Source organism: Mercenaria mercenaria, chromosome 19 (assembly GCF_021730395.1).
Source record: "Mercenaria mercenaria strain notata chromosome 19, MADL_Memer_1, whole genome shotgun sequence".
Classification (NCBI taxonomy): domain Eukaryota; kingdom Metazoa; phylum Mollusca; class Bivalvia; order Venerida; family Veneridae; genus Mercenaria; species Mercenaria mercenaria.
In genome coordinates this window covers 4,119,749-4,134,979 of record NC_069379.1, presented here as the reverse complement: position 1 = coordinate 4,134,979, position 15,231 = coordinate 4,119,749, and the positions used below count along the sequence as shown (strand labels likewise).

General features: G+C 33.1%; 1 protein-coding gene across 1 annotated transcript; it reads left to right on the top strand.

The window, feature by feature from the left end:
• The first annotated feature begins 9,134 nt into the window (after positions 1 to 9,134).
• Positions 9,135 to 14,965, top strand: LOC123542669 (CUB and sushi domain-containing protein 3-like). Its single transcript, XM_053531634.1, has 4 exons — positions 9,135 to 9,369; positions 11,087 to 11,153; positions 12,078 to 12,245; positions 14,248 to 14,965. The coding sequence occupies exons 1-4, from the start codon at positions 9,193 to 9,195 to the stop codon at positions 14,448 to 14,450; spliced, it is 615 nt and encodes a 204-aa protein (XP_053387609.1). The 5' UTR covers positions 9,135 to 9,192; the 3' UTR covers positions 14,451 to 14,965.
• The last annotated feature ends 266 nt before the right edge of the window (positions 14,966 to 15,231 follow it).

Sequence of the window (15,231 nt, the reverse complement as noted above, 5' to 3'; positions counted from 1 at the left end):
ACAATAAGCCAGCAGAAAAAAAAACTGTTTTATCAGAGGAAAAAATACAATTCATATATATGTAGCATGGTGGACTTACAAACTCTGTTGAGATCAAGTAATCTGTAATAATGTTAATTTCTTTCTTCATACTAACACTGATACTTTCTCAGAACACCATTTTCTCTCTAGGCTCATCTTTTCACCGGCAATACGATTAATTGAACTATTTCAAAATTACCTGTACCAGATGTCTGACTTTTCTCTAGAATAAGAGATATAAGATATTGTAATTTTTTCCAGAAATTGCTATTAAAGATGATTTTATGGCAGAGATATTTGTTTTGAAGGACTCTAACGACTGATGTCAGTCTAGTAGCATGATTGTTGTTCTGTTTCTAAAGCAAATATAACAATTAAAACGGTCAAAGTATTTATTTGGCCAGCCACATAGCCACAAAGAGTTGTACTTTTCAATAGGCTGTTATGAAATCGTGGAACTCTTTTCAAGATACATTTGCTTTGTATAGTAAGCCTCCAGTGTCACATCGACCAAAGTCCATATGCCGTGGCGTCTAAAATCATTTTGCGGTGTCTTTCGACACTCTTGTGTTCTATTGGTCAAGGCCCATGTTCTCTGCTGACTGAAACTCCTATGTAGCGCTGAGAAAGATATGTTTCTTTGTTGACAAGGTCGACAAAATTCATGTGCCGCGGCGACCAAGAATCAAATGCCTGGGCACCAAGGGCCCTCATTCCGAGACACTTTTGCCTTGCCGACCAAGACCCTTGTTCTGTGCCGACTAAGACACCCTGGTCGTTTCGACCGCCCGTTTCAAACTTTTAAATACATGTATATGTGGATTCTAAGATTCCAGTATAAAGTATTTATTATACTTTCGAAGTTTGACTGATCGTTGATGGCTGACTCGTAGGTGTTGTCTGGGTCGTAGGTGGTGCTGGATTTGGAGCAGTCGTTTAAGCTACTGTCTGTGTACGTGTGACATGAGTTGTCGCTGGAAATATAACATTTATCTGCACAGTTTCCAACATAATTAAATGTATAAAATATCACTGGCTATTAAACACCGTATTTAATATGAATAATATTATTTATAGTTCAAGTGCCCCTATACCATGTCATTCGTGTCTTCTGGAAAGTGGACGCATGCAAATGGAACAAATGTAAACGTCTGCTTGGAAGAGTTACAACAGAACTTACAGAACGTTTTAACATAATTTATTGCATTCAGCAAAATATGTACGTTAACATTTTCACCCATATGCCGACTTTCAAACTTCTTATCTTCCTGATGGCAAGCAATGAATCACGAAATGAAGAAATAATTTATATGAAAAGAGTGTTGTTTTAACACTATTTATGCACGAAGGGCGGTTATACGTCGGGCGTAATAATTTTACGACGGCGCAGCCCGAGTGAAATTATTTGTACGATGTATTACCGCCCGAGTGTATAAATAGTGTTAAAACACGGTTTTGCTATAAATTATTTCGATTCTAGTATGCCCATAATCTAAAACAGTAGATAAGATACAGTAGCACTCTTTCTTGGTCGCAACAAAAACATTGACGTCATCGCACGTTAACGATACGTTATTTTAGCGTAAGCGTGTTTTAACAGAAACAAGCATATTAGAATTACACATAGAACATTCACAAGCTGTTTACTTACGTGGCATATAAATTACCTATATTTTAGTTATTTGGCTAAAAACCTATGCACGTGCAGCCTAGACAACCGCGTGTGCCGATAACGATGCAGCTGTGTGGGCAGCTTTCATTGAAAGGTCAGTTCTGTGTCGGAACTAATGTAGCCTGGTATAGAATAAAAGAATTCAACCGAATCAAGGTTTTCCAAACAATTTCTGTTTTTAGTAACGGTGGCTATGTTGTTGCCTGTTAAATAGTGGAATGCAGAAATTCCAAGGAATCAAGGTTTGCCTAACATTTTCTATTTTTAGTAACAGTGACCTTGACCCAAGTAAACATGTAGTTATTTTGTATTCACACAATCATTGAAAGTCGTATTGTTCGCTCTGATGACGGACTAGATTTGTCACAATATGTCAAGCTTACATATAACACAAACACATTTCCGTTTTAATTTTTTATTTTTTTATCATTTAATAGTTTTTACTAATTTTTACCAAACGGCAGTAACACTGAAAAAAAAAAGATATTTTCACTGTGAATAACCAGATATATTTAACTAATATCTCAATAATACACTGAAAAAACATGGAATGAAACATATGACATTATATTGTCATTTTATATTCAATTAATAATAATGCTAGACTCATTTGATATCTGTCGTGTGTCAGGAGACCTTTGTAATTTAAACGCAGTTGTATTCTGTTCTATAATTCATATCTTTACAAGGCAACAGCCAAAGCGGTTTGATCTGCAGTTCCCTGTCCATTTATTAAAACCATTTGGGGGAATTGTTGAATACGTATTGCAAAAGTAACGTCCCATCCTAATTGATTATTTTGTCAGCTGTTGATTTTTTCATATTCAAAACAACAGACATAAGTCATGCATTATTTACGTACACCAGGGACACTGCTAGAAGGCTTGTTTAAATGTCTGTGTCATTTGGATTCGATATGTAATAAACATGTTTTTTTAGGAATATGGTAACCCGCCCGCTTAACCCAATAGGGAGAGCGTAGATCTACGGATCGCGGGGTCGTGTGTTCGATCCCCGTACGGGCCATATGTTCTCCGTGACGATTTGATCAAAGACACTTTATCAAAACATATAATAAACAATATCTGCAAAAAACACACAGAACAATCATTTTTCAAAACTCTCCATCGGAACATTATTGAAGCCATATGCTTTATTATTTTTTTTTTTTTGCAATACGCACTTCAAAAATGGATATTTCTTCATTGAGAACATTCCAAGTGTTATTTGTAGGGATATTGCTCTCATTATTATTCACATTTTTATAACCGTCTTGTACAATATAATATCCTTATCTACTGGTCTGGTAAAAAGCTTACTAAAATCCATTTTCCATTTGTTCAAAACAATATCAACATCATTTGAAATACCATTCTCTGTAGCTACTTCCATAGTGATAGCCTTTCTTTTGGAGAAACGCCCATCCTGCCTATGGACTTCCAAAACTCTTCCTGATTACTATCACAATCAAGCAGTAGTTCTATCTGAACAGTAAGAGCCATAAAGGGAGGTAATCAGAAACAATCAGTTAAATAAAACTTCCTTCTACATTCATCAGTATTCAAACCTTTGATACATATTAGAGAAAACAGTTGTCGGAAATAGGATTTAACGAGAAATAATATATTTCATGTTCATTACTGGAAATATGGTGCCACATTTTGAACAAAGGCAGTATGAGCCTTTAACTGTACTTAATGCAATTTTTTTTCGGTTTCAATTTATAAATACAATTTTAACGTACATCTTTTTAAATTGCTTTACTCAACAACTTTTCTAACTCCACACCTGATCTTTCGTTTTTATATTTGCTAATTAGCAGATTTGAATGAAAATTGAACAACGTGTTTAATGATTATTTTATAACAATAAAACATAAGAACGGCAACAATCGTTAAGTCTTAACGGGAACAAAAATAATTATAAATTTCCTACCAGGCGGGTGAAGTAACTAAAAACTAATGATAACGTGGCGTCCAAAAGTACATTAAAACTGATAGTACTCAAATTTACTTGGCCAAACATTCAAAATATGTTTAATTTTACAAGTAAAAATGAATATTCAGCAAAAAAAAAAAAAAACCAGGCTTTCCATCGAGAAACACACACACGCTCTTTCGGGGGGTTTGCACCGTTATTGTCGTGCAAAATCTCAACTGCTTAACTCGTACATATTTCTCAATACAAATATTGTAATATTCTAGCGCACATATAAAGGTATAGGATCATATTCATTCCCTTGAAAAATGTAAAACTAGCCGCAAAATTGTTTAAATTTCCATACTAGGCTTTAAATCTTATGTTAAAACCAATGAAACTGTGTTACAGCTATCCAAATTTAAGTAATGTATAATAACATGGTTTGAAAATCTCTACATTTAATACTGCACCTTTCACAGAAAATGTCATAAAGGTAAGAAATAAAAGCAATAGATTCAGTAAAACTTTTTCCTTTGCTCATCAATATCCAACCTTTTGATAAATATTGGAGAAAACAATTATGTTAAATAGGATTTAACACAGAACTGATATATAGGTGGATTTTAAGGGTAATACTATTTGCTGAATACCAAACCCTTTACATGATACCTTATTCATCTTAAGGTTTAAAGTAACCATGGCAACAGAGATGTGTAAATTATCTTTTATCTTGCTTTCTCTTAGAAAAATATTAAATAAATTACAATTCACGTTTAATGTAGCTTCAAAGCATTGTATTTCTAAAGTAAGTAATGTGTTCGTATTACTCGCTTTTTTAAAAACAAATTTGACAGCTTAAAATACCTACAGCAAAATCCTTCGTCTGATATTTTGATGGAAAAATCATTGTGCTTGAAATTATCATTCTCATGGATAGTGTTGAAATATAGATAAAAGATTGAAGTTGTAGTCCGTAAATAGACCAATGAAGCATTTGAATTTTAAGTTTCACATGTTAAATGATCCGTTTCCATGTAACATTAATTTAATTCAAGAAATTACTTTATTTTTTTCCTGAAATTTGACCAATTTTTGAGCATAATTTTAGTGTATAAGTATCAAATTATCAATGGAAACGGAAAAATAGGTATTACAATTAAAACTGCCAATCATCATTTTTATTCGAAAATGGCCGTAATAAGTAACCTTTCGCCCATCTATATTTCCAATAACATCCGTTATCATCATCCATTCTCTTACTTTTTGCATAACAATTCATTCTAACACTTTTAAGATTTTCTTTAATATAAACATAAAAGGATTTTACAGTGTATTGTCTTGTCGATTAGAACACGGTTCGCAATTTGGCCTACTTTTGGCTATTTCGGCAAATAATGACTGTTTAAAAATAGTTTAAGTACCAATTTAGTCAGACCTACCTATTTTCAAGGTAAAGACTGTTAATTTTGCGGGGCATCAACCTAGTGTATTGTACTCTTAATACACATGAACCAGATTTTGTAATGTTTAGTTAAAATTTTAATTATATATAGTAATTGTTTATGTTTTCAAATATGTAATTCGGGTCTAGTATATCTATAATAAAATGCTAATATGAATTGAAGGCCTTTTTGCAAGCACGGGTTTTTGTTGTTATAACAAATCAATTATCAACAGCCTTAATTACAGTAACGGTATCGGTAGAATAAAGTAATGAATTATATATATATATATATAATTTAGGTTATGGTCCGGCTTTTAAGTCAAATTGCAATTATATAAATAATTTTGTTACCGATGCAATTAATTGCATATTATTTTTTTTTGTTATACCGTTCTAACTGTTAATAGTCGTTCTCGAGTGAATTATACAATATAGATAAATCTCAACTGAAGTTTCATTTGGGACCTGTCAACTAAATTAAATGAACCGTTAATGAATAATATTTTTTTTTTTATATACCTACGGCAATATTGCTAAATTAAACTAAAATTTAACATAACTTGCCGTTTGAAAACGAATTGTTATTATTATATGTTCTAAAACTAACCTGAATTTCATTGGCCAAAACCGCTCATCATCTTTCAAAATATATTTCATGTTTACTGGTTAGCGGGTTTTCCCCATTAAATACTTTCTAAAAATAGAATGGAAGTTGAACTGACATGTAGCTGTAGTTACAATATGAGCAGTGGGAAATCCTGGGCTACATGTGTTACTCCAGCCAATGATAACTGGCTACAGTCAACTACAATATATTTCAGTGAAAACTTAAGAAACTGTATACACACGGAATGATTCCAGGAAATTAAGTGTCTTCATTAAATACTCGTTATTAAGTTTTCACACAGTTATTATTACTTTCAAACATTAAATATGTTGCAGCAAATACTTGTTATTTATTCATAAACCTGAACCCATATAATAAAACAGTTACTGACTCTTGAGCCATTGGTCAATATTGCCATCTTCCGGTGAATATCACATCATATTCAATGGCTCAAGAGTTGTATATCATTAATTGTCAATGTATTTTCACGACCAATGATTAAGTGCACTGTAAATTAAAATCCCGAATGTATAATGCAACACAATATGATCTACTGGAAAGCTACCAGCTCCTGTAACTAATTAGATATTCGTTTGTGAGCATGTTTCTAATGGAATGTAAAGTTATAATGTTCTTTTTCTGTCATATTTGGATTCCAGAGATTTATGATAAAGTATAAAAAACATAATTCAATTAAGCTTCATGTTGTTGCAACAAATTAAACGTGGGTAGAAACTACCATATTGATAAATATTAGTAACAAATTTCAGAAGAGAAAATTGAAGGAACTCGCCCATACACAATTGGGGTGACATTTTTAACCATGTTCATTTTCACCAAGTTGGCAAAAAATGCTAATGTGAATTGGTAATGAAAATAAGTTTTAAAGAAAAATGCTGATTTTCTCAATTTTTCTTTTCATTTTTTTTTCTCAATTATTTTCTCAATTATTTCAAAAGATTTGCAATGGTTTATCCCCGCTTGCAAATATTTCTGCTTATTCACCAATATGCCTTTCAAAAAGCAATACATTTGTACATTTTGTACCACTGGTACTTGTATAGAATTTTTAAAAAGATTTTCCTACCTAAAATGTGTAGAGCATGCGACCTTATATGTTATGAGGACGAAAAAAGATGGTTCTTCTCTACGACCGATTTCAGTGATACACAGAGGATACTACGTAAATGTCTTTACATTTTGCAGTAATTAAACGAGTTGAGATAATTTTGTTAAACGAGAAAGTCACAAATGTAATATTCTTTTTATCACATGTTAGCTTTTCTCCTCGAAACTTCAAAAAACATCTACTTTCTTTAACAATTATAATCAAGTCAATTTGACCAACGTCAAATGTTATTTAAAATAATGTATTATAAATGGCTTTATTTCAATCACCCGACGTCAAACATGTAATAAAATAGAGTAATTATAACAGTAGCTCGATCTGGGGTGCTGTATTTGGCTCGAGTGGTTTTTTGCCAGATTGGATCTTACGAGGAGCGGACGCCCTTTTGTTATATACATCTACATTTTTGATTGTTGTTTGGTTAATGAACGAAATACTCAATGTTTATCGATATTAAAATGAAACTAACTGAAGGTTTTGTGTGCGCTATCTATAAAAAAGTGCCAAGTTATGCATATTAATGAAAGTTGTCCGGAAGAATACAACACGGAATTTAAAAGGTACAATACGGATTTGTTTTTTTCCTGTTCCTGTTCATATTTAATTATGAAATACAAACCGTTTATTTACAAGATATAATATAGGTACATAATAAAATCTCGTTATTCACCAATTACCAAGAAATTGGTAATTATACTAGCAAATGTTGTTGGGCGTACTGGAGGCTTTAAACGTTCACATATGGAAATTCAACTTAGTGTGTAAATAGTTTGTAAGGAGGTGGTGTTTAGGATAGCATAAAGGGTATACAGGGTCCAGTGCACCGTTAATAAAATAGAAAAACATTTCTACGCTGTAACTTTAGTTTAATGTGACCGATTGCAAAGAAACTCGGGTTTTTGGTAGCTTGCATTCAGGCAAAGCTTGAGATTGCATATGGGGTCACTAATATCACTATTACTAAAGAATTGTTTTCCGCTCAGATATTTGTCAGGAATGACATATGGCAATGGAATTTCTTATGTAGGTAAACTTGCAAGGCAAAGGCGCTTGGGATTTCACATGAAATGGGAGTCGGGTTGCTAAGTTTGCATTGAGGCAACGTTTGGAACTGCATATGGGGTCATTAGAGACAAAGTCAAGTTAACTGTTACTTTTAGATGATACAATTTTTAATGTACAGCCGCAGTATGTTCTATGTCATGACATAACTTCTATGCTTGTTATATGTGTACGTCTAAATATCGTAAAAAGATGCAGTCAGATATGTTTAACGGGAGATGACCTATTATCCTGCTATATTTCTGAAATGTACTTGTCTGCACTGATGTGAAGGTTGATTATGATCTACACTGGTCGCAAAGGTAGAATCAATCGTTTCCAACAAGATAATGGCTAAACAATATATGATGGCTTGATGCAACGTACGAAATCTTTTCTTGGAATTTAAACGTTTCTTGTTTTGCATAAACGTTTACTTATTTTGTTCCTCCCTGTTAGACTTTTACTTTAAACGGTTCACATCATCAAACTGACGATTTTTCGCCGGCTCAACACAATTTTGAATACAGGGATGTAATACAGTGTTGTATATGTTTATTTATTTGATGGCGTATAATATTTTTCAACAGTTTTTTATATAACGGTATTCATTAAACTGTGAGTCTACATGTACTGTATTGTTCTCCATAAGTAAATTCTTAACCCTTATCATGTTGGACACGATTGAGTCTGCCTTTGCGACCAGTGTAGATCACAATCAGCCTGCACATCCATCCAGTCTGATCATGATCTGCACGGTTCGTCATTCAGTCAGTATGTCTTTGGTAAGCAACCTTTCTAACAGTTAATGGTATTGTCCATATTGTCCAAATTGACAGATGGGCAAGTTTATTGTAGAAATTTAGCATGGTAGGGTTAATTTTTTCATGAATTAAATTGACGTCAACTGACTTAAAAAACACTGTCTCTCGATTCGTAGTTGCGGGCTCAATCACTTGCTTTAACAGAGTGGGCGTAATTTATAGCTTAATAAAAGCATATTGCTGGTTTTCAATTATTCTGAAATGCTCGTAGTCAGATTTACTGCAAAGAGATATTTTAATTGATTAGAGGTGTCATGATTGATTTAACTTCACGATCCGTGCAGAGGGATTGAAACAAAACAGAATCGTTTCAGTAAATCTTTGTCTGCGTGTTTGTGAAGAGCAGCATTTATTTAAGGGTCTAGCTTAGTTTATTAAATGTGACGAATATCATCTTAGCAGAATTATGAAAGGGTTTGCATTTTTGTCGGCTATTCTTATGTTCTCCTTTTCATAGATCAGTTTGGCTTGAATATAACATATGACATTACATTTGAATCACAATGTCGGAGTGACGAAGGCAGGTTTCGTAAAATGTTAGGAATCGGATTATCGGATTGTGTCAGAGAATGTGGTTTGCGACCACATTGTGAAGCCTTGAGCTACATGGGACGGATGCAAATGTGCGATTTGTTCTCTACGACAGACGAAGGCAACCTTCCCAACGGAGAATGCATGTACATCTCCGGTTCTTACATTAAGTTCGAAAAGGTAGTATTTAATTTTACATTGATGCTGTTTTCTGTTGTGCGTTCACGATATAGCTTCTATAGTAATACATCGAAAAGAGAAGGTTCACTTTTGACTCAAAATGGCCTAAAAACTGAAAGTTTCTAAAGGGAGTAAAGAACACGTTTTCTTTCATCATGAAGTATTCCTTTATCAAACTGCACGCAATAATTTACAATGTATTCATTATAGAATAAAATATTTTCTATAACTGAAAATACAATTACCATTATGGGTATGGGAAGATTTCAGTTTTTAACAGAAATTTTAAACAAATTAGAAATTTTCGTTATGAGCACAGTTGTCAACCACAATGAAAAAATGACCATTAATTCTGCGAAAGAAGCTGAACCTATGGTCAAAATATTTTTGTGGCCCTTGAGTGTGCTCACTACTAAAAATATTAATATGTGACCTAAATATGGCAAAAAATGCCCATTTTCTTTAAAATATGCAATTTCAGCAAAATTCAATGATATGTGCATATTCAGTGATATGTGTTGAACAAAATAATAAATCTGTTTATGAAAAACTTAATTCCTTCAAGTAGATAAACATTCTGGTAGCAAACAATATATAGTCTTTTAGATTTTAGCCAATTTGAAAATATAAAATAAAAAAGTGGAAACTCCACAGGTCGCTCAACACAACAAAAACGAAAATGTTGCAGGCTCGGTTTGATTGGGCCTGTTCATGGACTTAAGGCTTAAGGCTTAAGTGAACTTTTTTTATTTATCAGTTTATTTATATTTAAAAATGGTATCGGAATACATCAGAATAACCGAATATGTTTTCATTTTTCTGATTTTCTTTTAAAAGACACTGGATAACATGCAAAAGAATACTGAACCAGAGTATCAGAGCACAATGCGTGTTATGAAAATACTTGAATTTAGTGACAGTTATTTTCATTCATTTTACTAATTATCATACTTATTTTTAGTCATTTATGGTAATCTATGTTAATTTAACTTAAAGGTTCCTCATACAATCCCTTTAAATTATTATATGGGCCAAAAAATGATGCTATTCAAGGTAACCGATATTTAATATTTCGATGCCTGGTGACCCAATGTTGTTGTTGTTGTTTTTGTGTGTCGTTTGAAAGAATGAGTCTGATGAACAAGAAATAATATGACCATAATCAATATGCACAAATCACTACAGTCATTTTTGACTGTGAAATGATAAATATTACATTGTAATAACTGTATTTCAGTTGAAATCATTGGAAACTATAAAGTAAAGAAAATGTGTAAATATATTTTTAATCCAATTTATATTTTCTTTTTAAGTAGACAATAAACTTTCAAATGATACCAAAATTATATGTTCTTTTTCAAAATTATATGAGATTAGCAGGCATCAATATTTCATATTTTCATAGCACTGTTAAATAGGACTTGCTTATTTTTGGATCAGAAACTTTGTCAGTATGTATGCTATACAATGCCTCAAGGTGTACCCGGGGTCGCCCTTCACTAGTCGCTATCTGGCCTATAATTGTATCAGTGAAACATAAAACTCCCACTCACATGTACATGTAACAACAAGAACAGTCTTTTACAGTCTGTGAAAGAGGTACTGAATTCGTCAATGGTTCCAAAATTATATCCGAGAGAGGTTTTCAATTATGAAAAATTAACAACTATTGTTTGTAAAGTAATAACATAAAAATATTTTGTTCATTTTATTATAGACACCTTGCGGGATATGTTCGTATGGACAGGTTTGTGATATGCCTTCAAAACAATGCAAATATAAAGGTAACTAGAACATATTTCTAGTCCTTGTAAATTGATCTCCAAGGATAATGCTTAAAGAAAATACATATTTCGAACCTGGCAACATTTAGAAAACAAGATCTGCTTTAATGCATGAAATGTTTAATGAAGGCGGAGGGATATAGTTTTGACGTTGTCCGTCCAGCCGTCCGTTCGTCTTTCCGTCCATTGGTCCGGAGCAATATCTAAGATGTGGTTTGGAATGTGTTTACATAAAACTCCAAAAAACATGTTCACCGCTATAGGGAAATGCGGCCCGTCAAGTTAAAGTCAGATTGCCAAATAACACCACAATTATGGCCCTTAGTAGATTTAAACGTTACCCATATAGGGTACTATAAATATGGCAATTTCTCTTCATACCTTGTGATATATTTGGCCTAGAACTATGAAACTTAAGTTAAATTTAGATCACCATTATCTGGTAGAGCACTCACAATTTCGTCAGCCTTTCTTAAGTTATTGTCATTGAATTGTTTAAAAGTCCACATATATTTGTACATAACAAAATAACCAATTCTTAGAATGTCGTTAAACATTCGTGTTGCCTTCCTTGAACGTTTATTATCAACATGTGAAATTGTGTACCCTCACCTGGTCACCACCTCTACTCCTTCAAAAAATCATTCTGTTTTTAATATTTCCATCCACGTCCCAGGTTTCTTAAGGTTGTGCTTTCTTAAGGACATCTGTTCTTTAAAATTCAAATGAACATGTTAACATCCGTCATTTTTGCCGGATATATTTCGTTGTCTTTCCTCATCCAAACCCATTTGGCCGGGGGATACCATTTCATCGCATTTGCTTGTTAAAGTTGTAACATTGAAATTCCGTCTAGTTTAGAAAGTTGTTTGAAAATATATAGCATAATATGATTATGTGTTACACTTTCGTTGCTCATTTCAGAATGCATATCTACACGCATTAACAATGGCACAGTACTGGGAAACTTGAACGAAGTAGGCAGTAAGATTCGCTACAAATGTAACCATGGATATAGGGACAAGAACGGAATAATAAGTGCTGTGTGCAAAGAGGATGGTACATGGAATGTGACGGCCAACTGTACAAGAGGTAGGTATATTGCAATTTCGGAATGAATGATTTAGCGATCTATTTTAGCACATTACCACGTATGTATTTTTTTCCTTCTATATTCTATATAAATCCGCCATCTTGTTTTGAGAAGTCAATTTTTGAAATCAGTCAGGCATGGATTTAACGGTGTACCTGCTCTGCTATAAAGACCGTTAGTATCATTTTACACTGACGCGGCAAACCTATGAATCTATAGAAAAGTGTATATCAATACCCTGTACCATTGTTCAGTATATTGCTATCCAATGATTTCATTTTGAATAGATTTACAAAATAAGATAGCTTTAGAAATAATATACATTAATAATAAATGGATATTTGATTTTATTTCAACTCAATATAAAAAGCATTGTTCAAACTTAATATAATATTTAGGAGTAGCCCTTTGTTAAAATTAAAAAAGAAATGAAATGCGTTATATCGTTTACCGCCCCGCTGTGTTCCTTGTCCTCTTGTGTGTATGTATGTGTGCATGCGCGCGCCCGCGAGTGCTTGCGTGTGTGTGTTTGTGTGTGTGTACACGTCAGCGTGCTGTGAGTTGGAGAGACTGCGTTTTTGGAAAGAGGCATTCTCCGTGTTGTTGTGTATTTTTAACTTTAAAAATAGTTCTGTAATTATATATGTGATTGTAAAAAGGGAAAGACGATTTAGCGTCCTTCGTTTCTTCTCTCCTAGGTCTAAAACACTTACGTGGTATATTGTCCATTCAAAAAGGATTTTGAGATGTCTTAAAATTGCAGACTTTTATTTTATGCTTTTTGCCATAAAATACTGGAATGTCTCGGTGAAATAGAATTGATATATTCACTATTTCAAAGCGGTGAAAATAGCCTCCTTGCTTTTCACTTGTACGAAACTGAACGGAAGAATATGATTTATAAATTATTTAACCATTTCCGAAATATTATTTAATAAGTGAATATATCTATATAAATGCATCAAGATAAATATTCCATCGTATTTAACGTAAAAGAAATCTAAAAATATAGTAAATCTGCACATAAATATTGTAGCGTCATATAATTATGATGTCATGACGAAATGTACGTGAAGTTCCGCGGATAAGATGTGTATAATTTTGTTAAACGCATTAAAATACACGAAATGAAAATTTATTTGTGTTACATGTAAAATTGAAATATCTTTCACTAGTGAACACCTTTTCTTATTTCTTCTTAGCCGCTATCCACTCGTGAAAATATTACATATGGTTTTACTCGGAGAAAGATATTTCAATCTTTCAATGAAATAAACAAATACCTTCTCTAGAAAAAAAACTGGAATATATATGTTTACAAGTAAGAATACATATGCGCAAAATTTACTGCCGTTACTAAGGAAACGGCCAAGTGTAAATTTATTTATATTTTAGAACTTGAAGTTAAGTGTTTACACGTAAGAGTACGCATGCGCGAAAGATGACTTCCTTTACTAGGGAACGGGCTGAGTGTTAATTCATCTGTATAATAAAACTAGAAGATAAGTGTTTGTATGTAAGGTATTAATTTAAATTGGAAGAAGTAAGAACAAGTTTAGATTTCTTTAAATCTACAGTAAACTGAAACGTTCTTATTACTTGTACATTGATCGTATTGGTATTAAGGTGGTATAAATGTTTGAATATATAACTCAGTTTACAATGATCTACCTACTCTTCACAATTAAACTGTTTCACTGGACAAAATGAATGGGAACTTTTTTATGGATACAGCTACCGTATCATGTCACACCGGGTTCCAGAAAAGTGTTTTCACTATCAAATGTACTGTCTCAGGTGACTGGGAAAATGCAGCGTATGATCCACTTGGTTACTTATGTATATTGTGCGTTCATTATTTGTCTAATCTATTATGTTTAAAAAAATACCTCATATATTCCTTCAATTATATGTATAATAGAGTTCTGCTTAACAATAGTTCATGTAAATAAGTGACATCAAACTGCTTGTGAGCATTTTCTTTATTTTATTTATATTAAGACTGCGGAAATCCAGTTTCTCCAGCCAACGGGACCATCGTTTCTAATAGCGGTACAATGTTTCTAGATACAGCAACCGTTACTTGTGACGACGGGTACCAGAGCAGTGTTGGTGTTATCAGTTGTACAGCTTCTGGACAATGGGACACCGTTACTTGTGATCGAATATGTAAACCATTTGCTTGCATAACAGTTCTTGCATAATTATTTTTAATACCTTATATTATCTAATGTAGTCTGCATTGCAAATGAAACAGTTATGGACATAAAGTAACCTGTTATATGTAGTTATATTACGTTACTGGACTTTGCTCTCAATCAAATAATCAATTTTTCGTGTAAATACGTGACATCAAACTTCCATGAACAGGCTCAATCAAACCGAGCCTGCAACATTTTCGTTTTTGTTGTGTTGAGCGACCTGTGGAGTTTCCACTTTTTCTATTTTAATGTGAGCATTTGTATTCTATTTACATTAAGCTTGCGGAAATCTAGTTTCTCCGGCTAATGGGATCGTAGTTCTTGATAGTGGTACCATGTTCCTGGATACAGCAACCGTCACTTGTAATAACGGGTACCAGAGCAGTGTTGATGTTATCAGTTGTACAGCTTCTGGACAATGGGACACCGTTACCGTTGCCGTTTGAGATAATAGAGTTCCTTTCATTATAATATGTATAATATTATATTATGTATAATAGAATTCTACTTAACATTAAGACATTTTCTTTGTATTAAGCCTGAGGAAATCCGGTTTCTCCAGCTAATGGGGCCATAGTTCCTATTGGTGGTACCATGTTCCTAGAAACAGCAACCGTTACTTGTGATGATGGGTACCAGAGCATGTTGATGTTTCAGTTGTACAGCTTCTGGGGAATGGAACACCTAAACCCGTACCCAATATTAAACCACTTCTTGCATAACAGTTTTTTTAAACTATAGTTAAACTCCTTTTGATTAATAAGCATTTTCAACCTTTCTTTTA

Bases quoted from the DNA above. Each gene is read 5' to 3' on its own strand.
- LOC123542669 (XM_053531634.1), top strand. From the start codon at position 9,193: ATGTTAGGAATCGGATTATCGGATTGTGTCAGAGAATGTGGTTTGCGA. The intron at 9,370-11,086 runs GTAGTATTTAAT...ATTTTATTATAG, and splicing joins CTTACATTAAGTTCGAAAAG to ACACCTTGCGGGATATGTTC. The intron at 11,154-12,077 runs GTAACTAGAACA...TGCTCATTTCAG, and splicing joins AAAACAATGCAAATATAAAG to AATGCATATCTACACGCATT.